The sequence below is a fragment of the Mustelus asterias genome, chromosome 10 (genome assembly GCF_964213995.1).
Source record: "Mustelus asterias chromosome 10, sMusAst1.hap1.1, whole genome shotgun sequence".
In the NCBI taxonomy this organism is placed as follows: Eukaryota; Metazoa; Chordata; class Chondrichthyes; order Carcharhiniformes; family Triakidae; genus Mustelus; species Mustelus asterias.
In genome coordinates, this window is record NC_135810.1 from 114901010 (window position 1) to 114926669 (window position 25660).

General features: G+C 45.4%; 1 protein-coding gene across 9 annotated transcripts in view; it reads left to right on the forward strand.

Moving 5' to 3' along the window:
- The window catches only part of gyg2 (glycogenin 2), a 121529-nt gene that overhangs the window by 26451 nt on the left and 69418 nt on the right, over positions 1 to 25660 (forward strand). For all 9 annotated transcript variants that reach the window (XM_078222503.1, XM_078222502.1, XM_078222496.1 and 6 more), the window contains exons 2-4: positions 17945 to 18089; positions 19902 to 20076; positions 24835 to 24997. In XM_078222503.1, the coding sequence (XP_078078629.1) occupies positions 17945 to 18089; positions 19902 to 20076; positions 24835 to 24997 (483 nt within the window). The remainder of the gene's footprint in view (positions 1 to 17944; positions 18090 to 19901; positions 20077 to 24834; positions 24998 to 25660) is intronic.

Below are 25660 nucleotides of genomic sequence, written 5' to 3' on the forward strand. Positions count from 1 at the left end.
AAGGTAGTAGGTCACTTAATGTTGACAACCTCATTTGGCAAGGAGGTTTGGTGGTGGACCTGCCTGGGTGCCAGGGGACGATTGTAGAGAAGACCAGACTGGTCTCGCATGTGGTGAAGGCACAGGACACTCGAGTGAAGAAATATATCGACCACTTGTGTAAGAGGTAGAGGCAGTTCCGTGAGACAAGCAAGTGGTCCCTATATTGGTTTTAATTTTAGTTATAGTCTGCAATAAACGTATTGATGCTTATCTTGTCTTATATCCTTCAGAATCTCTCATTAAAGCTTGAGCTTTCTCTTTCCAAACTTTTCATTATGAGATAATAATGGAGAGGAACTCCGATATGCCTATTTGTTTAGTTGTTCCTGGGACATGAGCGTCTCTGGCTGGCCAGCATTTATTGCCCATCCCTAGTTGCCCTTGAGAAGGTGGTGGTGAGCTGCCTTCTTGAATCACTGCAGTCCAGGAGCTGTGGGTTGACCCACAATGCCGTTAGGGAGGGATCTCCAGGATTTTGACCCAGCGACTGCGAAGCAACGACAATATATTTCCAAGTCAAGATGGTGAGTGGCTTGGAGGGGAACTTGCAGGTGGTGGTGTTCCCATGTATCTGCTGCCCTTGTCCTTCTAGATGGAAGTGGTCATGGGTTTGGGAGGTGCTGTCGAAGGTCCTTTGGTGAATTGCTGCAGTGCATCTTGTAGATAGTACACACTGCTGCTACTGAGCATCGGTGGTGGAGGGAGTGGATGTTTGTGGATGTGGTGTCATTCAAGCGGGCTTCTTTGTCCTGAATGGTGTCAACCGTCTTGAGTGTTGTTGGAGCTGCACCCATCCAGGCAAGTGGGGAGTATTCCATCACACTCCTGATTGTGCCTTGTAGATGATGGCTCCTTCTGCACTGTAGGGATTCTATGTCAGTTATTCACTCATAGAAGCAAGCCTAAACCAAGCCACAGATACTATCAACAGAAGTCCCTGGATACCAGTAGAATTAGGAATATTTGTGAATGCGTATAACCAAGTGGATAAAGTTATCAGTTAAATTAATCATTAAAAAAAATTATTATTCATTCAGAGTATGTAAGCCTTGCTGGCTGGATGAATATTTATTGGCCTTGAGAAGGTGGTGATGAGCAACCACATTGAATTCCGCAGTCCATGTGGTGAAGGTACACACACAGGGAGGGAGTTCCAGGATTTTGACTGAACAACAATAAAAGGTCAGGGATATATTCCCAAGTCAGAATGGTGAGTGGCTTGGAAGGGAACTGTTCCCATGCATCTGGGTCGCAGATTTAGAAAGTGTCACCAAGACCGCCTTGGTGAGTTGCTGCAGTGCATCTTGTTTTAAAACTTAAAGTTTATTTATTAGTGTCATAAGTAGGTTTACATTAACACTGCAATGAAGTTACTGTGAAAATCCCCGAGTCGCCACACTCCGGCGCCTGTTCGGGTTACACTAAGGGAGAATTTAGCATGGCCAATGCACCCTAACCTACGGTCTTTCGGACTGTGGGAGGAAACCGGAGCACCCGGAGGAAACCCACACAGACACAGGGAGAACGTGCAGACTCCGCACAGGCAGTGACCCGAGGCCAGAATTGAACCCGGGTCCCTGCCGCTGTGAGGCAGCAGTGCTAACTTGCTGCTGTGCATTGTTGGTGGAGGGAGCGAACATTTGTGAATGAGGTGTCAGTCAAGCTTTGCCCTGGATGGTGTTTGAGCTTCTTGAGTGTTGTTGGAGCTGTACCCATCCAGGCAAGTGATGAGTATTCCATCACACTCCTGACATGCACCTTGTAGATGGTGGACAGGCTTTTGGGCATCAGTGAGTTACTCGCTGCAAAATTCCTCGCCTCTGACCTCTTGCAGCTAAACAGGAATGGAATCTGGAACTTCCCAATGATACATAATTTCAGATTTATTATTGAAACCACTACTTTTCTATCTTTTCGTTTCCCATCTCACCTCCCATAATCCCACCAGAAGCGATTATTAGCTGAGTTCCTGGGGATTCAAATCCAGCACTGCCCATTTTGCTGGATCGCAGGTGCCTTCAAGCCAACTGATTTGATTTGATTTATTATTAGTATACAGTGAAAAGTATTGTTTCTTGCGCACTATACAGACGAAGCATACCGTTCATAGAGAAGGAAAGGAGAGAGTGCAGAATGCAGTGTTACAGTCATAGCTAGGGTGTAGAGAAAGATCAACTTAATGCGAGGTAGGTCCATTCAAAAGTCTGACAGCAGCAGGGAAGAAGCTGTCCTTGAGTCGGTTGGTACGTGACCTCAGACTTTTGTATCTTTTTCCAGATGGAAGAAGGTGGAAGAGAGAATGTCCAGGAAGTGTGGGTTCTTTAATTATGCTGGCTGCTTTGCCGAGGCAGCAGGAAGTGTAGACAGATCAATGATGGGAGGCTGGTTTGCGTGAGGGACTACATTCAGGACCCTTTTTAGTTCCTTGCAGTTTTGGGCAGAGCAGGAGCCATACCAAGCTGTGATACAACCAGAAAGAATGCTTTCTATGGTGCACCTGGTGAAAGCTGTTGCTTGGGAAAGCAACATTGGCAAGTGTTCCTGCACCCCCCCCCCCCCCAGACTCTGTTCTTGGGAGATGTCTGCCCTTGATACTGCATTCTCTGAGATAAGCAGCGGTGACAGCAGGAGGTGTGATGCCCTGCAGTGTCGCAGACATGCTCAACTCTCTCTCTAAATGCAGCTCAACAGCACTAATGCATAATGAGGCACCCCACAAGCTGTGCAACATTCTGTTTGGTACAAATAGCTAGCAATATATTTGCATCCACAAGAGACCCTGTGTGAATCTCTTTTAATAGATTACCCACTTCCACATCTGACATGGGAGTTTTTAACCTGGTATTTAAAATTCCTGTCCCTTGTGCCTAGATTTTATGTTGGTAAGTTAGTTGCGCTGCGTCCCGCACTGGGTCGTATATTGACAATTTAATTTTTTTTTTGCTGAGGTGTGAACCTTAATTTACTCAGTAAGCCATTGACAGAATTACGTCTTGTACAAGCCATGTAGAATGCGTGATTGTTTGCTGCCCTTGGCAATGGCAACACTTGGTTTGAAATTTCCCAGGATAAGTAAATCCAAAGTTACAAAATTTTCCACATCCTCGGATCATCATGTAGCTCTGAGATCCAGGGCGGAACTTTCCCGTCCCACTCACCATGGGAATCATAGCATGCAGGGGGTGGCACGGTAGCACAGTGGTTAGCACTGCTGCTTCACAGCTCCAGTGACCTGGGTTCGATTCCCCGGCTTGGGTCACTGTCTGTGTGGAGTTTGCACATTCTCCCCACGTCTGCACCGGTTTCCTTCCCCACAGTCCAAAGATGTGAGGGTTAGGTTGATTGGCCATGCTAAATTGCCCTAGTGTCCCGGGATGCGTAGGTTAGAGGGATTAGCAGGTAAATATGTGGGATACAGGGATAGGTCCTGGGTGGGATTGTGGTTGGTGCAGACTCGATGGGCCAAATGGCCTCTTTCTGCACTGTCGGGTTTCAATGATACTATGGAGCGGACCATGCAAAGATCCGTTGATCTCCAGTGGGATATTCCGGTCTTGGCGAGTGCGGCTGACAAATCCTGCCCCAGCCCTGCCAACGAGACTCCAACGATGTACAGGTTAGAGGAGTTAGTGGGGCAAATACGTGGGGTTATGAAGTTGGGGCCTGGGTAAGATTCTGTATTGAAAAGTCAGTGCAGAATCAATGGCCGAATGGCCTGCTTCTGCACTCTTGATTTGATTTATTATTGTCACATGTATTAACAAACAGTGAAAAGTATTGTTTCTTGCGCGCTATACAGACAAAGCATACCGTTCATAGAGAAGGAAACGAGAGAGTGCAGAATGTAGTGTTACAGTCATAGCTAGCTTGTAGAGAAAGATCAACTTAATGTCCATTCAAAAGCCTGATGGCAGCAGGGAAGAAGCTGTTCTTGAGTCGGTTGGTACGTGACTTCAGACTTTTGCATCTTTTTCCCGACAGAAGAAGGTGGAAGAGAGAATGTCCGGGGCGAGTGGGGTCCTTGATTATGCTGGCTGCTTTGCCGACACAGCGGGAAGTGTCAATGGGTGGGAGGCTGGTTTGTATGATGGATTGGGCGACATTCACGACCTTTTGTAGTTCCTTGCAGTCTTGGGCAGAGCAAGGAGCCAGACCAAGCTGTGATACAACCAGAAAGAATGCTTTCTATGGTGCATCTGTAAAAGTTGGTGAGAGTCGTCGCTGACATGCCAAATTTCCTTAGTCTTCAGAGAACGTAGAGGCGTTGGTGGACTTTCTTAACTATAGTGTCAGCATGGGGGGACCAGGACAGGTTGTTGGTGATCTCAGGATTCTATTTGAAGATTTCTTCACGTCAGAGCTTGTGTTCTGTGCATCGCGATGCAATTCCAATTTGTTTGAAACGAAAAGATGGTGTTGCTGGATCGAATTTGTCAATCCAAAGACATTTCTCAAAGCATAACTTTATTTATCCGTGGGATGTGGTTGTCACTGGCTAGGCCAGCATTTATTGCCCATCCCTAACTGCATTTGAGAAGGTGGTGACTGGTTGCCTTCTTGAACCGCTGCACTCCATCAACTGTAGGTACACCCACAGTGGTCTTGAGAAGAGAGTTCTAGGATTTTGACACAGCGGCAATGAAGGAGTGACAATATATTTCCAAGTCAGGATAGTGAGGAACTTCCAGGTGGTGATGTTCCCAGGTATCTGCTGCCCTTGTATTGCAGAGGGGGAGAGAATCATGGGTTTGGAATGTGCTGCCTAAGGAGCCTTGGTGAGTTCCTGCAGTGCATCTTGTAGATGGCACGCACAGCTGCCACTGTGCATTGGTGGTGGAGGGAGTGAATATTTCTGGAAGGGGTGCTAATCAAATGGGTTGCTTTGTCCTGGATGGTGTCTGGATTCATGAGTGTTGTTGGAGCTGCACTCATTCAGGCAAGTGGGGAGTGTTCCATCACACTCCTAACTTGCGCTGTGTTTTGTCGAACCAGGACATGAGTTACGCACCACAGAATTCACAGTCTCTCCTGCTGTTGTAACCACAGTATTTATGTGGCTAGTCCAGTTCTGTTTCTGGTTAATGGTTAACCCCCTCCCCCCACTCCTAGGATGCTAACTAACGTATGAGCTTTGCAGTCGCTTGTTAGTACAGCATGAATACTGCTTGGAAAAAAGTAGAGCTATTGCTGTCAAACCTTTTCAGCGTGCACTCATCAGGTCAGATGCAAGAATGTTGGCCTGAATTCTCCCAAAAAAATTCTAAGTGCTGAATTTGCATAAAAACTGGAGTAACCCCTGCTGGGTTTTTAGTGTGACTTTCAAAATGGATCTTCCCACACACACTCTGCACTGGAGAGTGGGACCTATTCCTGCTGGCAGGATAGCTCTGAGCAGGCTACCGCGCATGTGCCAATCTGTCAGAGGGAAATCGGTGCATGCGCAGTATCCCCGCACTGCTGACCTCCCGATCGCTGGCACAGATACCCCTCCAATCTCCACACCCCCTGATCGCTGGCCTTCCAGACACCCCAGGTATCACAGTCTGAGGATTCGGGGTAGACCATTTAGGACGGAGGTGAGGAGACATTTCTTCACCCAAAGAGTGGTGAGCCTGTGGAATTCATTACCACAGGAAGTAGTTGATGCCAAAACATTGAATGTATTCAAGAGGCGGCTGGATATAGCACTTGCAGTGAATGGGATCAAAGGTTATGGGGGAAAAAGCAGGATTAGGCTATTGAGTTAGATGATCAGCCATGATCATAAGAAATGGTGGAGCAGGCTCGAAGGGCCAAATGGCCTCCTCCTGCACCTATCTTCAATGTTTCTATCTCTGGGCCAGTCCCGATCAGCCCCTTCCCTGATTGACACTGTCTGCACTTCCCACTGCCTCGGAAAAGCAGCCAGCATAATAAGGACCCCGGGCATACTGTCTTCCATTTTCTTCTTTCGGGCAAAAGATACAAATGTCTGAGGTCACACACCAACTTCTTCCCTGCTGCCATCAGACTTTTGAATGGACCTACCATATATTAAGTTCTTGATCTACACCCTAGCTTTGACTGTAACACTACATTTTGCACCCTCTTGTTTCCTTCTCTATGAATGGTATGCTTTGTCTGTATTGCGCGCAAGAAAATACTTTTCACTGTATGTTCATACATGTGACAAGTTTTTAAAAAAGATCACAAATCACTTGCTCTTTCTGGAAGCTGTATATGTTTCTGTGGAACACCTGCCATCTGCATGCAGCCAAAAGGAATATGACCAGGCATTGTACCTTTTTGAATTATGAACTTTGTTCATTTGTATTTATGGTTATTTTTTGTTAATTGGTATCTGGCATTTTTATGGCTTCATATATCCATTTGGTCAGGAACAGCATGGATTTCTCCAGGGAGTGGTTGATGCCAAATACAACTTGAAGTAATGGCTAAATGTTATATTGAGAAGACGGGTTTGGAAAGAGGAGGTCGAATGGGGGTTAATGGCTCTTATGAAGTTGGATAAATATTTAGTTTCTTCAGTCTGTTAAAACTGGTAGACAATTAATATGCAACCACTTCTGAGCAGCATATGCAGTGTTGTACAATGCATCGAATCCAGTAAACTATTCACTGGAGGTAGGGTTCGATGTATTACACTGCAAGGAAAGATGACTTTAAAAGGAGAGTTTTGAATCACGGGATAAGGCCAACTTATTGGATCTGCTGAGAAGTGGTTCCATTGCTGGCCAAAGCTGCAGGATGATTGCTTGACTTTCTCTGTGAAAAGATTACATTTGTGTTTTGGGAATTATAATATTTATTATTATTGGTATGGATACTGTGCTATTTTGATATGTTTAAGGTAGGGCTGCTTTAAGAGGAAGAGTTTTGTTACAGGAATTGATTTTCCTGGTAAACATACAGCAGATGCTAAAAATGCAGGCTAATAATTTTAGCTGGGGATATGTTACTTTGCAGAGTTAATGGACCTTTTGGTTCTCCTGGAATTTTAGACTAAGTATGCAGAGTCATATGAGTTTTGAGTAGGTTGATTGGCAGGAACAGAGTCACTTAATGGGAAGAGCTTAGCTTGAAGGAAAGCCCAGTTTCATTTTCATTTTAAAAATACAAATAGTTACTACCTGGGCTGCCAGAAGAAAACAGTGTCTGTGTGCCTCCTCTCTCTTTCTCCTCAAAGGCTTTCTAAATGCTACAAACCTGGTTACTTAAGTCAAAACAAATATACCTGTGTTTTGCTAACTAATTATAAAGAGAGGTTTGAGTCTACCTCTCTTTAAGGGACACATTGCTTGATTGGAACTGATTGTGATAGGTTAGGATTAAGTATTGTTCAGTTGTTAGAGGTTAAGCCAATTCATGTTGTTAAAGTTTGTTTTGGTGAAAGTTTCCCAGTTTGTCAGGAGAATCGCGCCTGGAGTCCAACAACAAATCCTCTCACTATGTAGAAATAGAAAATTGTTAGGGGTATAGTCTAGCTTCATAATATTCCTTGTGGTTTCTGATCCCGTACCCTCATGATACTAATATTGATAAATGACACTATTACTGTCACTTGTTGCTTCAGAGGGCAATCACTGTTTGGCACATTGAGTGATGATGATAAATCACGGAATATCTAGAGTGCATGTACATAGTCCTGCCCTGACTCCCAGCCTTTGCTTATTCTCACAAGCATATCAGTAATGGTCACCATTGCACCCTCTGCCAGTTTTGTATTTGAACAAGAGCAGATGGAGGTTTTGATACGGTGGTTAACCTGTGGAAACGGCTCTCTGCAATACCCTCTTGTCCATGAGTTTTGTACACCCAATTGCTAACTTCCAATAACTTGATACGATCTATGTCAGCGCAGTCTGTTTGCAGCTTTCAATCCGGTCTAATAGTTTATAGGTGAGATTTGTGATTTACCTTTGGCACCTTTTCAAATACTGCAATAAGCCCATAAGACATAGGAGCAGAATTAGGCCACTCGGCCCATCGAGTCTGCTCCACCATTCAATCATGGCTGATATTTTTCTCATCCTCATTCTGCTGCCTTTTCCCCCTAACCCTTGATCCCCTTATTAATCAAGAACCTATCTATCTCTCTCTCAAAGACACTCAATGACCTGGCCTCCACAGTCTTCTGCGGCAAAGAGTTTCACAGATTCACCACTCTCTGGCTGAAGAAATTCCTCCTCATCTCTGTTTTAAAGGATCGTCTCTTTAGCCTGAGGTTGTGCCCTCTGGTTCTAGTTCAATATTCAAGTCTAACTTCAGGTACAGAATCTAGGCAGGCACTCCAGTGCAGTACTGAGAGAATTCTGCTCTGTCTTTCGAATAACATGCTGACCTAAGGCCTGGTCTGCCCCCTGGGGCAGGATGTAAAAGATTGTGGTACTGTATCGAAGAGGAGGCAGGTATTCTCTGTGTCCTGGCTAAGATGCATCCCTCAACCTGCATCAGACGAACAGATGATCTGGTCATCTTCGTGTTGTTGTGTGTATGCAGAAGCTTGCTTTGTGTAAATTGGCGGATGCATTCCCTACAAGTTCCAAAGTGCTTCATTGGTGCTTTGGACTGCCTGGTGGGCATGAAGACACCAGTCTTCTTTCGATGCTTCCTTTCCATCCATCGTGGTCCTTAGTTTCTTGGCAATTTGTTCACATGTTCTTCTCTTTAATATTTGGGGGCGTTTTACAGCTTAAAATAATGGCTGGAATTCTCTGATGCTGTTTGCCCCGCTGCCGACGAGAATGGAGGATTTGGCGCCTAGCGAGACTGGAGAATCCCAGCCTCCGGGGAGTTCAGAGAATCCCAGCCGATGTTTTGTACAGTACTGAGTCAGTCAATCAGAATTCCCTTTTTGATGTTGAGCCATTCTGTACCTAATTGCCTATTCCACAGGGAGATTAGTTACCTTTCTCTTGTTTTAAACCAGTTCATTTGCTAGTCCGTGCGTGAACAAACAAAGAACAATACAGCACAGCAACAGGCCCTTCGGCCCTCCAAGCCTGCGCCGCTCATGTGCCCAATAAACTTTAAGCTTAATAAACTTTCAAAGGATTATTATGCAGGTGCGTGATGACGCCTCCTGGCATTCCATTGGGAATGACAAACACGCGTTTCAGAAATAGATTAATTGTGATTAAATTCTGACAAAACTTAATTCCTCAACTTTTTTTAAACAAAAACACAAACTTTGGTGCAAATGATCATCTTCAATCTGAATAATTTCCTCAACAATTCTTTTAGTACTAAAAATTGCCCCTCTTTATGTATAGCAAGGATTTGTTTCCAACAGTTGTTTAAGAAGGGTTAGTGGTTAGCACTGCTGCCTCACAGCGCCAGGGATCCGGGTTCAATTCCCGGCTTGGGTCACTGCCTGTGCGGAGTCTGCACGTTCTCCCCGTGTCTGCGTGGGTTTCCTCCGGTTTCCTCCCACAGTCTGAAAGACGTGCTGGTTAGGGTGCATTGAACCAAACCAGCGCCGGAATGTGGCAACTAGGGGAATTTCACAGTAACTTCATTGCTGCGTTAATGTAAAGCTTACTTGTGACTAATAAATAAACTTTAACTTTTAATTTTAAGAAGGCCCGGGATTCTGGATTCTGCAACCATAGAAAAGTTACAATGAAGAAATAGACCACTCAGCCCATTGTGTCTGCGCCGTCTGAAAGAGAGAAAACGAGAAACTTAATCACTCGTTTTAATCGCATTTTCCAGCACCTGGTCTGTAACCTTGGTGATCATAGGACTTCAGAGGCAGATCCAGGTGCCTTTTAAATGAGTTCAGTATTTCACCGTCAACCACTGATTCCGGCAGTGAATTCCATGTGTCCACCACCCTCTGGGAGAAAATGTTTTTCCTCATGTCCCCCTCTAATCCTTCTACTAGTCACGTTGAATCGATGCCTATTGACCACTCAGCGAGGGGGAAACCAGCCTTTCCTGTCTGTCCTCCCTTCCCCCAGATTAATGACTACAAAGCAGCAACTGGACTTGTGCCAAACTAGGGCTGCCGTGTGCGCTGGGTGTTGCTATAGTTCCTTGCACTGTTTGACAACATTTGGCCTCCTGAATGTAAGCTGTATCCACTCGCAACAGTCAGGGACACTCTGGGCTCTGCCCTTCGATGTAGGCCTACAGCTGATTTTTTTCCCCCTCATCCACCCACACACACACACACACACAGGCAGGAAAGGTCCCACACATGATGACTGCGTCTGAGCCTCTCTGATGTTTCTCTAGCATGTTCAAGAAATACTAGCTGTCATGGATTTGACTGGATTCTACGTCACTTATTCAGACTGATTTTTAAAAAAAAAAACAGCAGTCTGTAACTGGCACATTTGTACATCTTGCACAGTGGGGATTTATTAGTGTTGCCAGGGGTGACTGAACTCGGTTACACAGGGAGGCTAGTGAAATTCGGATTGTCCCCGTCAGAGCAGTAAAGGAAACAGGTTAAGGTGACCAACATTGTGAGGGGAGAGTAAATAATGAGGAGCAGGAAGTGACATGGTGGTTCGCACTCCTACCTCACAGCACCAGGGGACCTGGGTTCAATTCCAGTCTTGGTCACTGTCTGTGTGGAGTTTGCACATTGTCCCTGTGTCTGCGTGGGTTTCCTCCGGGTGCTCTGGTTTCCTCCCAAGCGCCAAAGGTGTATGGGTTAGGTTGATTGGCCATGCTAAAATTGACCCTAGTGTCAAGGGGATTAGCGGGGTACATACGTGGGGTTATGGGGATAGGGTCTGGGTGGGATTGTGGTCAGTAGAGACTCGATGGGCTGAATGGCCGTCTCCGGCAATGTAGGGATTCTATTCTAAAGTCTGTAACCCTGTGATCAGAGACTTAATTTGGACATTGCTGAAAAGAAAGACGTTGCTGAAACCTTTTGTCTTGCACGGAGGACTTTGAAGCACCCGGGTAATCCCAAAAAAAAAGGTGCAACTCTTGATCATATTATTTTGTTCGCGGGAGAACAAGTCTCAGCTGTGTGTCACTTCCAGCAAGCATAAAGAAGCAACGATGGCTTGCATGAATTGGCCGAATGGCCTCATTCCTGCAAATGTCAAAGAACAAAGAAAATTACAGCACAGGAACAGGCCCTTCGGCCCTCCAAGCCTGCACCAACCATGCTGCCCGACTGAACGAAAACCCCCTACCCTTCCGGGGACCATATCCCTCTATTCCCATCCTATTCATGTACTTGTCAAGACGCCCCTTAAAAGTCACTACCGTATTCGCTTCCACTACCTCCCCCGGCAACGAGTTCCAGGCACCCACCACTCTCTGTGTAAAAAATCTGCCTCCTACATCTCCTTTAAACCTTGCCCCTCGCATCTTAAACCTATGCCCCCTAGTAATTGACTCTTCCACCCTGGGGGGATAAAGCTTCTGACTATCCACTCTGTCCATGCCTCTCATAATCTTGTAGACTTCTATCAGGTCTCCCCTCAACCTCCGTCGCTCCAGTGAGAACAAACCACGTTTCTTCAACCTCTCCTCATAGCTAATGCCCTCCATACCAGGCAACATCCTGGAAAACCTTTTCTGTGTCAAAGATTCTCAGTAGACCACTTCCTGATGCAGCATTTTAAAAAAAGTTTCTTCTGGGCATCACTGCCTTGGCAGCATTTATTGCCCATCCCTAATTGTTCTTCAAGGGGCATTTAAGAGTCAACCACATTGCTGTGACTCTGGAGTCACATGTAGGCCAGACCGGGTAAGGATGGCAGATTTCCTTCCCCAAAGGACACTAGTGAACCAGGAGGGTTTTTAAAAAAAATTGACAATGCTTTCATTGTTATCATTAGCCTTTTAATTCCAGATTTCTATTCAATTCAGATTTTACCATCTGCCATGGGATTTGAATTTAGGTCCCCAGAGCATTACCCTGGGTCTCTGGATTACTAGTCCAGTGACAGTACCATTACGCCACTGCCTTAGGTTAAAGTTTATATATTAGTCACAGGTAGGCTCACACTAACACTGTAATGAGGTTACTGTGAAAATCCCCCAGTCGTCTCTCGCTGTCTGAGAATTTAGCATAGCCACTGCACCTAACCAGCATGTCTTTCAGACTGTGGGAGGAAACCGGAGCACCCGGAGGAAACCCACGCAGACATGGGGAGAATGTGCCAATTTCACACAGACGGTGACCCAAGCCAGGAATCAAACTTGGGTCCCTGACGCTGTGAAGCAGCAGTGCTAACCACTGTGCCACCGTGATGAGTGTGGAGGATAGTTTTGTGCAGTGGACCCGTGACCAACTCTGAACTGGAGTAAGATTGCACAATCTTTCTTCACAAGGACGCTTACAGTCAACACCACTTGACCACGTGACTATTCCTTGCCAAGCTCCATTGATACCATCTCCCACTACACAAAAGCTTGAAAAAATCCTCTTTAAATCCCTCACTTTTATCCCACCCTTTCAAAAGAAACTTTCAATTACACATTCTTCCGTGTACCTGTTAATCCTATGATTCTAATCTCTTGTAACTTCTCCATCATTGGCATGGTCTTCAGCTGCTCTCTCTCAAACATGTGTATCCATCCATACCAGGATGTGTGCATATGATCTAGGCTAACACTTTGTCGCAGTGTTGTGAAAGAGCTGCACCATCTGAAGTGCCATCATTTGGATGAGACATTATGTAGCTTCTATCTGCCCTCTTGGGTGTATTAAGAGCAAGAAAGCTTTCCTCATGACTTGGTCAACACCACTAAGCTGTTTACCTGGTCATTTATCTCATTGCTCTTTGTCAATCACATCTTGTAAGCAAGTTGGCTTCACTCAGGAGGGTTGTGGGATTCTGGAATGCACATTCTCGGAAGGTCGTGGAGGCTGGAAATATTACAACCTTTGAAAATTTTTTGGATGAGCTTGAAATATCATAATCAATTTGATTTGATTATTGTCCCATGTATTAGTATACAGTGAAAAATATTGATTCTTGGGCGCTATACAGACAAGGCATACCGTTCACAGAGGTAATGGAGAGAGTGCAGAATGTAGTGTTACAGTCATAGCTAAGATGTAGAGAAAGATCAACTTATTGCGAGATAGGTACCATTCTTAGCAGTGTAGAGGATCAGAAGGACCTTGGGGTCCGGGTCCATAGGACTCTTAAATCGGCCTCGCAGGTGGAGGATGCGGTCAAGAAGGCGTACGGCGTACTGGCCTTCATTAATCGAGGGATTGAGTTTAGGAGTCGGGAGATAATGCTGCAGCTTTATAGGACCCTGGTTAGACCCCACTTGGAGTACTGCGCGTAGTTCTGGTCACCTCATTACAGGAAAGATGTTGAAGCCATTGAAAGGGTGCAGAGGAGATTTACAAGGATGTTGCCTGGATTGGGGGGCATGCCTTATGAGGATAGGTTGAGGGAGCTTGGTCTCTTCTCCCTGGAGAGACGAAGGATGAGAGGTGACCTGATAGAGGTTTACAAGATGTTGAGAGGTCTGGATAGGGTAGACTCTCAGAGGCTATTTCCAAGGGCTGAAATGGTTGCTACGAGAGGACACAGGTTTAAGGTGCTGGGGGGTAGGTACAGAGGAGATGTCAGGGGTAAGTTTTTCACTCAGAGGGTGGTGGGTGAGTGGAATCGGCTGACGTCGGTGGTGGTGGAGGCAAACTCGTTGGGGTCTTTTAAGAGACTTCTGGATGAGTACATGGGATTTAATGGGATTGAGGGCTATAGATAGGCCTAGAGGTGGGGATGTGATCGGCGCAACCTGTGGGCCGAAGGGCCTGTTTGTGCTGTGGCTTTCTATGTTCTATGTTCTATGATGGCAGCAGGGAAGAAGCTGTTCTTGAGTCAGTTGTTACGTGACGTCAGATTTTTGTATCTTTTCCCGATGGAAGAGAGAATGTCCGGGGTGCGTGGGGTGCTTAATTATGCTAGCTGCTTTGCCGAGGCAGTGGGAAATGTAGACAGAGTCAACGGATGGGAGGCTGGTTTGCGTGATGGACTGGGCTTCATTCACGACCCTTTGTAGCTTTTTAATTTTTCAATTCAAGGATATGGGACAAGTGCAGGAAAATAGGGTTAGTGTGCCTTTAGTGGTAGGCATTGTTGGTACACACTCAATGGGCTGAAGGACCTTTTCTGCACTGTATAACTCTGCCTCCACTTGGAGATAAGCTAATTTATTGGGTTGTGAAGTATTGTGGGATATGGTGAGGTGATGAAAGATGGTGTAATAACGTTCTTTATCACATTTCGTTTCATCTACAGTTCTACTGCAATAAAACATTCCAAAGTACTTAAAATGTAGTTTGTGGCATTTATATTTGAGAATTTAATCTTTCAAATTTGACTGCCTTCCACCCGAACATAATCTGCACTCAAGGGTTTAGTTATTGAGGACATCAATCCCTCTGTTTGAAGGCATCAGCGGAATGCTCCAGAATTTAAAAGAAGTCTCTGGACTTTAAAGGAATAAAACCTTCAGCCAGCCCAGGAACATTTTTGACTGAGATTGAATTGCTAAGTGTTTGTGATCTTCTGAACCGATTGTATTATCCGTTCTCTTTTATGGCAGTGTGTAGTGGCTTCTACCTCCTGATGCAGCTCTCAATGTTAATCAACATTAATGCAGGATTTAAAATGTGTTAAGCGCTTCTTTGCCAAGCCCAACATTTGTTCCCCATCTCTAGTTGCCTGGAGAAGATGGTGGGAGGTTGCTTCCCTGAACTGCAGATGGCACATTGATGACCATTTCCGAGGACATTCGTTCATGGGATGTGGGTGTCGCTGGCTGGGCCAGCATTTGTTGCCCATCCATGAGGGCATTAAAGAGTCAACCACATTGCTGTGGATCTGGAGTCACAAATATGCCAGACCAGGTCAGGGCAACAGTGAGGTTATGTTGCACTTACAGGTTTGCCATCTGCATGTGTTCAAATGCCAAAACATAGAAATCATAGAAACCCTGCAGTGCAGAAGGAGGCCATTCAAGTCTGCACCGACAACAATCCTACCCAGGCCCTATCCCCAAACCCTACATATTTACCCTGCTGATCCCTCTAACATATACATCCTGGGACACTAAGGGGCAATTTAGCATGGCCAATCAACTTAAACATTAAGTAGCCCAATGAATTTACAGGGAAGCTAGATACATACATGGAGGAATCAAAGGATAAAGGAATGAGTTTCATAGATATAGATTAGTGCACCATAGAAGGAGGCCATTTGGCCCATTGAGTCTGCTGATCTGGCTGTTTCAAAGTGAAAACCAGCCTTTTCTGTTGTTCATTCACCTGGCTATGTATGTTGCTGGCTAGGACAGCATTTATTGCTCTTGCGAAGGTCATGATGAGACATCTTCTTGACCCACTGGAGTCCATGTGGTGTAATGATGTGGAGGTGCCAGCATTGGACTAGGGTAGGCACAGTAAGAAGTCTCACAACACCAGGTTAAAGTCCAACAGGTTTATTTGGTAGCACGAGCTTTCGGAGCGCCGCTCCTTCATCAGGTGAGTGTAAGGTACATGTGGTGTAAGGTACATCCAGAGTCATAGAGTCTTACAGCAGAGAAAGAGGCCCTTCGGCCCATCATGTGGTTGACTCCAGTTTCCTCCCACAGTTCAAAGATGCGCGGGTTCGGTTGATCGGCCATGCTAAATTGATCATTAGAGTCGGGGGGATTAGGAGGATAAATATGTGGGGTTATGGGGATAGGACCTGGGTGGGATTGTTGTTGGCGCAGGCTCGATGGGCCAAATGGCCTCCTTCTGTACTGTAAATTCTATGACTTTTAAATGCCCTCTGAAATGGGAGGGCAGTTAGGAATGAGAAATAAAATCTGACCCAGCCAGTGATGCTCACGTCTCGTAGAATGAATGAATAAAAAGAACATTGGTGTGGAAATGTCTGATGAAGATGAGATAAGAAGCCACAATCATTTGTGTTAGAACCTGGTCATAATCTGAGGAGTTGTTTTATGAGCAATTGTAAGGATGTTACACTTCTGTTGTAAGAAGTTTAACAACACCAGGTTAAAGTCCAACAGGTTTATTTGGTAGTAAAAGCCACACGTGGCTTTTGTGGCTTTTGCTACCAAATAAACCTGTTGGACTTTAACCTGGTGTTGTTAAACTTCTTACTGTGTTTACCCCAGTCCAACGCCGGCATCTCCACATCACACTTCTGTTGTGCAGGGCATTGGTGAGACTGGTCTACTTATTTAAGGAAGGATGTAAATAAATTGGCGATGGTTCAGAGGACGTTTACTAGATTGATATCTGGAATGAGTAGGTTGTCTGATCGAGGCATGTTGGACAGCTCGGGTTGTTGCCGCTGGAGTTTCAAAGAGTGAGGCGTGACTTGATTGAAGAATATAAGATCTTGAATTGACAATGTGGGTATGGAAAAGCATCTTCCCTCCAGTGGGTGAATCCAGAACTAAAGGGAACTGTTTTCAAATTAGGGGTCACTTTATAGGACAGAGATGAGGAGAATTCCACTCTGAGGTTTGTGCAACTTTAGAACTCTCTGTCTCAGAAGGTGGTGGAGACGGGGGCGGGGGGTGGGGGTGGGTCGGGTCACTGAATATTTTTATTGCGGAGGTGAATAGATTCTTGTTGGGCAAGGGAATCCAAGGTTATCGGGATGGGAATGTCAAACTCAAACAAACAGATCAGTCATGATCTTGGTTGAATGGCAGAGCAGACTTGAGAGGCTAAATGGTCTACTTCTCCTGTTGCATATGTTCGTGTGCAGAATTTTTGCATAGTTTCTATCGTAGATGTTAGTAAGTGGTGGCACAGTGGTTAACACTGCTGCGTCACAGCGCCAGGGACCTGGGTTCAATTCCAGCCTTGGGTGATTCTCTCTATGGGTTTCCTCTGGGTGCTCTGGTTTCCTCCCTCAGTCCAAAGATGCGCCGATTAGATGGATTGGCCATGCTAAATTGTCCCTTAGTGTCAGGGGAATTAGCAGGGTAATTATGTGGGGTTACAGGATTGGACCTGGGTGGGATTGTTGTCCTGCAGGCTCAATGGGCCAAATGGCCTCCTTCTGCCCTGTAGGGATTCTATGATTCTAAGTGGTGGAACTGTATTAAAAATGAAAAGAAATGTGGAAAATCCTGGAAATGCTCATCAGCTTTGTCGATGTTTGGGAGGAAAAAAAGGACAGCGGGTTCTTGCGTTAACCTCCCGCTCTGTTTGATAACACAACACTTCATCAGAACTTGAAGTTGGAGTTTCTGTTCCCTCACCACTCATTTCCAACCCTAGACACCGTTATTAAGAACATAAGAACTAGGAGCAGGAGTAGGCCATCTGGCCCCTCGAGCCTGCTCCGCAATTCAATAAGATCATGGCTGATCTTTTCGTGGACTCGGCTCCACTTACCCACCCACTCACCATAACCCTTAATTCCTTTACTATTCAAAAATTTATCCATCCTTGCCTTAAAAACATTTAATGAGGTAGCCTCAACTGCTTCACTGGACAGGGAATTCCACAGATTCACAACCCTTTGGATGGAGAAGTTCCTCCTCAACTCAGTCCTAAATTTGCTTTCCCTTATTTTGAGGCTATGTCCCCTAGTTCTAGTTTCACCTGCCAGTGGAAACAACTTCCCTGCTTCTATCTTATCTATTCCCTTCATAAGCTTATATGTTTCTATAAGATCTCCCCTCATTCTTCTAAATTCCAATGAGTATAGCCCCAGTCTACTCAGTCTCTCTTCATAAGCCAACCCTCTCAACTCCGGAATCAACTTCGTGAATCTCCTCTACACCCCGTCCAGTGCCAGTATATCCTTTCCCAGGTAAGGAGACCAAAACTGTACCCAGTATTCCAGGTGTGGCCTCACCAGCACCTTGTATTAGATGCATCTTGTGAAGGAAAGGTTATTTAACTTTTGTCTTTAAATTGTCTCTATTATAGTTGTAACAGACCAGGCATTTGTGACTCTGGCTACCAATGATGTTTACTGCCGGGGTGCCCTGGTGCTCTGCCAGTCTCTGAGACGTCACAAGACCACCAGACGGATAGTTGCTCTATTTACGCCGCAGGTCTCCATCAATATGAGGTAAGGCTCTGCGTTCATTAGTGTTTAAATATTTGAAAATGCGAACCATTTTCACTCCTCAATCATTTCACCAATGTTGGGTTCAGCGCCCTTGTTGGAGGGTTTGTTTCCTTCCAGGTCAAACTTGTCTTTGTTTTTTGACAGCAGAGTGCCCCCTTGAACTGTTCCTCGTTTCTTTTGCTTGGGTGCGCACAATTGTTTTTTTTAACGTTAAATCTGGTTAGCCAAGAAGGAATTAGTTGGGGACTCTCTCTCTTTAGAAAATGGACTATGACTAAAAACAACTGGAGAACAGTGACCTCTTCTGAAAAATAATTTGTATGCTCTGCTACCACAGAGTGCTCTTGATTTTAATTAATTCTTGGTTCATCATCTTGTTCCAATGATGTCACCAACTCCTACTCTGAAGTTTCTCGCGTGAAACTCAAAAATGAGCAGAAGCTGAAGATTTTGTAAAAGTATAATATCGAAGGCAGATTTTCAGAGGGCACAAGAGGTTATTTGGCCCATCTTCAGTTTGAAGAAAGACGGAGCAACCCCAGAGCAGATTGTTCGGTCTTCACATTGGCTGTATGTTCTAATCTTTATATTTCCTGAAATATTCTCTCAGTGAATCAACATGCTTTCTGACTCATCAAGCGGAGGCAGAGGGGTAGTGGTATTGTCACTGGACGAGTAATCCAGAGACCCAGGGAAATGCTCTGGGGACCCAGGTTCGAATCCCACTGTGGTGAAAAATGAGTTCAATAACAATTAAAAGTCTAAAGATAACCATGAAATATTTGTTGATTGTCTTAAAAACCCATCTGGTTCACTAATGTCCTTTTGGGGAAGGAAATCTTACCTGGTCTGGCCTACATGTGACTCCAGAGCCACAGCAATGTGGTTGACCCTTAAATACCCTCAGGGATGGGCAGTAAATGATGGTCCAGCCAGAGATATCCACATCCCATGAACAAATAGTTAAAAAAAAGTTATGATGAGTAGTAGTTCTGGTATCCAATCCCTTCTATGAAACTGTGGAGACTGATCATGAAAAACTTGAAGGGGAAGAACGGACTGGGCATTTTTAAGCATAGTAAGAAGTCTCTCAAACCAGGTTAAAGTCCAGCGGGTTTATTTGGAATCACGAGCTTTCAGAGCGCTGCTCCTTCATCAGGTGAGCACTTTCATCACTTGATGAAGGAGCAGCGCTCCGAAAGCTCATGATTCCAAATAAACCTGTTGGACTTTAACCTGGTGTTGTGAGATTTCATACTATGCCCCCCCCTCCCCCACCCAGTCCAACGCTGGCATCTCCACATTTTTAAGCATGTCAAGCATGAAAAGAAAATTGAAGTGGACCTGGCAACAGATGCCCCGGGCTGACCCTGATGCTGCTCCAGAGCTGCCAAGAGTTGGCAGCAGCTGAGTAACATTTGTACAATAGATTCACAACACTTCACATTACACACCTCTGATTGGGGGTCCAACCCAGGTTGAAGTGCTTGCTTCCAATGGCATCAAGGTCACTAGAGCAATTCTACTGGTACGAGGAATCCCGTATCACTGGGCCTCTGCGATAGGGCAGACATTCTCTACCACCCAGTCGGAGGGCTCACATTCCCATGGAGATGAAAGAAGGCAGCACTCCATTCTCAACACTCTATCGAAACAATCTACCAAACCTGAATATTAACAAACTGCTTTTAAAGTTATTATCTTTGCGGCCCACCTGCCCCTCTCGTTTGCCCATCCCAATTCCAAATCAATATTTACTTCTGTTGATCCATTGAAATACCTACGTCGACTGACTCCCTTTACTTTTTCCAGGCGTGTCCTTGAATGTCTCTTTGACGAGGCCATCGAAGTTGATGTCCTGGACAGCGGTGACTCTGCCCACCTGGCCCTGTTGACCAGACCAGAACTCGGTGTAACGTTTACCAAAATTCACTGCTGGTGCCTCATTCAGTATTCAAAGTGTGTGTTCATGGATGCTGACACTTTGGTGAGTTCCGGCTTTCTCTTTGTGCGGAGTGAAGCAGCGTGGGGAGAGATGAACTAATGGCGGGGGGGGCGGGGCGGGGGGGGGGGGGGGTTACGGAGTAAAAGAAGTTCAAATTTGCACGATGTGTACTCTGTTGGGGTTGGGGTTAAAAAGCTGGGGGTCAAAGGTAAAGGCCTACATGCAGGATGTTGGCAATGTTAGGGGGAGGTGATGTCCTAGTGGTATCATCGCTAGACTATTATTCCAGAAACTCAGTGAATGTTTTGGGGACCCGGGTTCAAATCCCACCATGGTGGAATTTGAATTCCATTAAAAATAAAGTCTGGAATTAAGAATCTACTGATGACCATGAAACCATTGTCAATTGTCGGAAAAACCCATCTGGTTCACTAATGTCCTTCTAAGGAATGAAATCTGCCGTCCTTGCCTGGTCTGGCCTACATGTGACTCCAGAACCACAGCAATGTGGTTGACTCTCAACTACCCTCAGGCAATGAGGGATGGGCAATAAATGCTGGCCAGCCAGCGACGCCCATGTCTCACGAATGAATATAAAAAACTGTTGATGAGAAGTGGCATCCCAACCACTGCAGTGAGTAGTTGGGTGATAGCAGGCTGAGATTTAGAGCAATGTGGATCATTGAGATAAGCATTAATCCTCTTGTGTTCCTTCCTCTTCCCCATTCCCTCAGGTGCCGTACACTTGAGGTTAGACTCTTGCCGCAGCTCTGGGGGAAATCTATTTATCCGCCAGGTCTATGGGGAATTGAGACTCCAGCACAGCTGCAGCTCTCTGAGATCAGGGCCCTTTGGCAGCTGCTCGAGATTTTTAGCCCTGGTTATTTTGCAAACGTTCTGGAAAGTAAAGTTTATTTATTATTGTCACAAGTAAGGCTTACATTAACACTGCAGTGAAGTTCCCCTAGTCGCCACACTCCGGCGCCTGTTCGGGTCAATACACCTAACCAGCACGTCTTTCAGAATGTGGGAGGAAACTGGAGAACCCGGAGGAAACCCACGCAGACACTGGGAGAATGTGCAAACTCCGCACAGACCCAAGCCGGGAATCGAACCCGGGTCCCTGGCGCTGTGAGGCAGTGGTGCTAACCACTGTGCCACCCAGGTTGCAGAATTTGAGTCGAGGATCTCACTTGGGTCTAATCATAGAATCTCTGCAGTGCACAGACCAATTGGCCCATCGAGTTTGCACCAATAACAATCTCACCCAGGCCCTATCCCCATAATCCCACGTATTTACCCCGCTAATCTCCTAACCTACACATCTGGGAAACCAAGGGGTAATTTACCATGGACAATCCATCTAACCTGTGTATCTTTGGACTGTGGGAGAGGAACAAGAACACCCGGAGGAAACCCACGCAAACCCATGTGCAAACTCCAAGACCCGAATGAACCTGGGTCCCTGGTGCTGTGGGACAGCACAGTGCTGCTGTGCCACCCATATATCTTTGGTGTATCTCAGTCATGGCGCATGTCCCATGGACATACCATAGCTCCCAGATTTGGCTGAAGCATCAAGCAAGCGTCGCTGAAGGAAGTTGGGATGAGGTGGAGGAGTGTCCGGAATGCCCCCCCTCATCTCACTGGAATAGCTATGCTGGGCCAACAGGCACAGGCCCGGCCACGTCCCTTGGGAGAAATCGTAGAAAATGCTGGCAGGATACAATGGGACAGATTCCTGAGGTAGCGGGCTCTGTCCCTTTTTCCTGTATGTGGGAGCCATCAATTTATATTACCGTAGACATGGAACTGTCTGCTTTGGCAAGTTTGACGGGAATGAAGGTCTAAGTAGTAAAATCCTGGGAAAAACAGCAGTGAAGCAGTGTCACCTGACTGTTTATCCAATGTACAGCTAACTTTTCTTAAGCTCTCAAGGGATGAGTTTTAATTGGTTTCATATACACTGTAACCTCTTCCGTGTTCAGAAACATCCATTGTCCGGATATTTTTTGGGCAGACTTGGGTCATTTAAGTAACGGTGCTTTGGGAGCAGTAACATGGAAGATCCAATATTTGGATAAGTGACATGATTTTTAGTGTTGCTTTATATTGTTATCATTCTTTGATGCAGTCTTTTCCAGTTCTCACACTTGTGGTTAGATAGTCTAATGTTTATTTTATAATCCAGAAAATTCCAAAATCCCAAAATGATTTGATTTATTAAGAACAAAGAACAGTACAGCACAGGAACAGGCCTTTTGGCCCTCCAAGCTTGTACTGTTAACGTTTACTTATCTAAACCAAGCGCTTTTATCTATCTGTTCCCCATTTGTTCATATGCCTATCAAGATGAGTCTTAAATGTGGCTAATGTAACTGCCTCAACCACCTCACTTGGCAGTGCATTCCAGACCCCCACCATTCCCTGTTTAAAAAAAAAACTTTCCCCGCACATCTCCACTGAACCTTTCCCCCCTTATCTTGAACTTGTGTCCCCTTGTAATTGTCATTTCTGTCCTGGGAAAAAGCTTCCAACTGTTCACCCTATCTACACCCCTCATAATTTTATAAACTTCTATCAGGTCGCCCCTCAGCCTCTGCCTTCCCAGGGAGAACAATCCCAATTTATTCAATCTCTCCTCATAGCTAATACCCTCCACACCAGGCAACATCCTGGTAAACCTTTTCTGCACTCTCTCCAAAGCCTCCACATCCTTCTGGTGGTGTGGTGACCAGAATTGGACACAGTATTCCAAAAGTGCCCTAACCAACGTTTTACTCAATTGTGACATAATTTGCCAACTTTTATACTCGATGCCCTGTCCAATGAAGGCACGCACGCCATATGCTTTCTTCACCACCTTTTCCACCTGTGCTGCCACTTTTAAGAATCTGTTGACCTGTACTCCCAGATCTCTCTGTGTGTCGATGCTCCTGATGGTTCTGCCATTTATTTTATAGCTCCCACCTGAATTGGATCTACCAAAATGCATCACCTCGCATTTGTCCGGATTAAATTCCATCTGCCATTTCTCCACCCAATTTTCCAGTCTATCTATATCCTGCTGTATTCTCTGCCAATCTTCATCACTATCCGCAACTCCGCCAATCTTAGTATCATCCGCAAACTTGCTAATCAGACCAGCTACGTTTTCTTCCAAGTCATTTTTATATATATATCACAAACAGCAGAGGTCCCAGCACTGATTCCTGCGGAACACCACTAGTTACAGACCTCTATTCAGAAAAACACCATTCCACCACTACCCTCTGTCTTCTATGGCCGAGTAAGAAGTTTAACAACACCAGTTTAAAGTCCCAACAGGTTTATTTGGTAGCAAATGCCACTAGCTTTCGGAGCGCTGCCCCTTTGTCAGGTGAAGTGGAGAAATGCTCACAACCAGGGCATACAGAGACACAAACTCAATTTACAGAATAATGATTGGAATGCAGTCTTTACAGATAATCAAGTCTTAAAGGTACAAACAATGTGAGTGGAGAGAGCATTAAGCACAGGTTAAAGAGATGTGTATTGTCTCCAGACAGGATAGCCAGTGACATTCTGCAAGTCCAGGCAAGCTGTGGGGGTTACAGATAGTGTGACATGGCTGTCCTGTCTGGAGACAATACACATCTCTTTAACCTGGGCTTAATGCTCTCTCCACTCACATTGTTTGTACCTTTAAGACTTGATTATCTGTAAAGACTGCATTCCAATCATTATTCTGTAAATTGAGTTTGTGTCTCTGTATGCCCTGTTTGTGAGCATTTCTCCACTCCACCTGACGAAGGGGCAGTGCTCTGAAAGCTAGTGGCATTTGCTACCAAATAAACCTGTTGGACTTTAACCTGGTGTTGTTAAACTTCGGACTGTGCTTACCCCAGTCCATTGCCGGCATCTCCACATCACTTCTATGGCCAAGCCAGTTCTGAATCCATCTAGCTAGTTCACCCCTGATCCCGTGGGGATTTAATCTTTTGAGCCAGCCTGCCATGGGGGACCTTGTCAAATGCCTTACTGAAGTCCATGTAGACAACATCCACATCCCTTCCCTTGTCGATCATTTATGTCACCTCCTGAAAAAACTCAGTTAAGTTAGTGAGACATGATCTCTCACGTACAAAACCATGCATATTGTCACATGTATTGCGATACAGTGAAAAGTATTGTTTCTTGTGCTCTATACAGACAAAACATACCATTCATAAAGTACATAGGAGAGAATGCAGAATGTAGTGTTACAGCCATAGCTAGGGTGTAGAGAAAGATCAACTTAGTGTGAGGTAGGTCCATTCAAAAGCCTGACAGCAGCAGGGAAGAAGCTGTTCTTGAGTCGGTTGGTACGTGACTTCAGACTTTTGTATCTTTTTCCTGACCGAAGAAGATGGAAGAGAGAATGTCCGGGGTGCGTGAGGTCCTTTAATTATGCTGGCTGCTTTGCCGAGGCAGCGGGAAGTGTGGACAGAGTCAATGGATGGGAGGCTGGTTTGCGTGATGGATTGGGTTACATTCACAACCCTTTGTAGTTTCTTGCGGTCTTGGTCAGAGCAGGAACCATACCAAGCTGTGACACATCTGGAAAGGGTGCTTTCTATGGTGCGTCTGTAGCATAGCGAACATGCCAAATTCCCAAGTATTCTGGACTGGCGAAGTTAGTGTACTTTACTGGGAAGTTTTTAAACCATCAGAGGAATGGCACTGTACGGTTACAAGTTGGGTATTTTTTAAGCATTTAAACTGGAATCTTTACCTCCAAGCCCCTCACTCACTCTCTCTCTTTTTAATGTCACTTTACAGGTATGTAATAACATTGATGACCTCTTTGACAGAGAAGAGTTGTCTGCTGCCCCAGATCCCGGCTGGCCAGACTGCTTTAATACTGGGGTGTTCGTATACAGGCCTTCCATTGAAACCTACAATCAGTTGCTGCAGTTTGCCACAGAGAATGGTAGTTTTGATGGTAGGTCTAATTCCCAACTCATTCAGTCTCGTACATCTGGACTTTAGCACTGTTACAAGGGCATGACATGAAGGGATGACTCTAATCTGGATGATCCAAAGCACTCTTTAAAGTACAGGGTTTAATTTTATCATGAGGATAACAACCAGGCTAATTGCACTTGCTGTTATAACATGGTAAATCGGGCAGTGACCATTGATGTCCATGGAGGTCTGTACTTTGCTGCCAGTGTTGTCTTGTTTGGAGGTTGCAATCCTTGCTTAGAAGATTTGTCCACAAACTAATGCCTCAGTATGAACTTGCTGTACTTGCCTGTTGGTTCCGAACCATGTCTCGTCTCCTCTCTGAGTTGATTGTGGGTTCAAGTCCCATTAGAATCATTAGAATCCCTACAGTTGGAAGCTATTCGGCCCATCAAGCCTGCACCAGCAACAGTCCCACTTGAGCCCTATCCCCATAACCCGGCAAATTTACCCTGCTAATCCCTCTAACCAGCGCATCCTGGAACTCTATGGGACAATTTAGCATGGCCGATCCACCGAACCCGCACATCTTTGAACAATGGGAGGAAACCGGAGCACCCAGAGGAAACCCATGCAGACACGGGGAGAACGTGCAGACTCCGCACAGACAGTGACCCAAGCCGAGAATTGAACCCAGGTC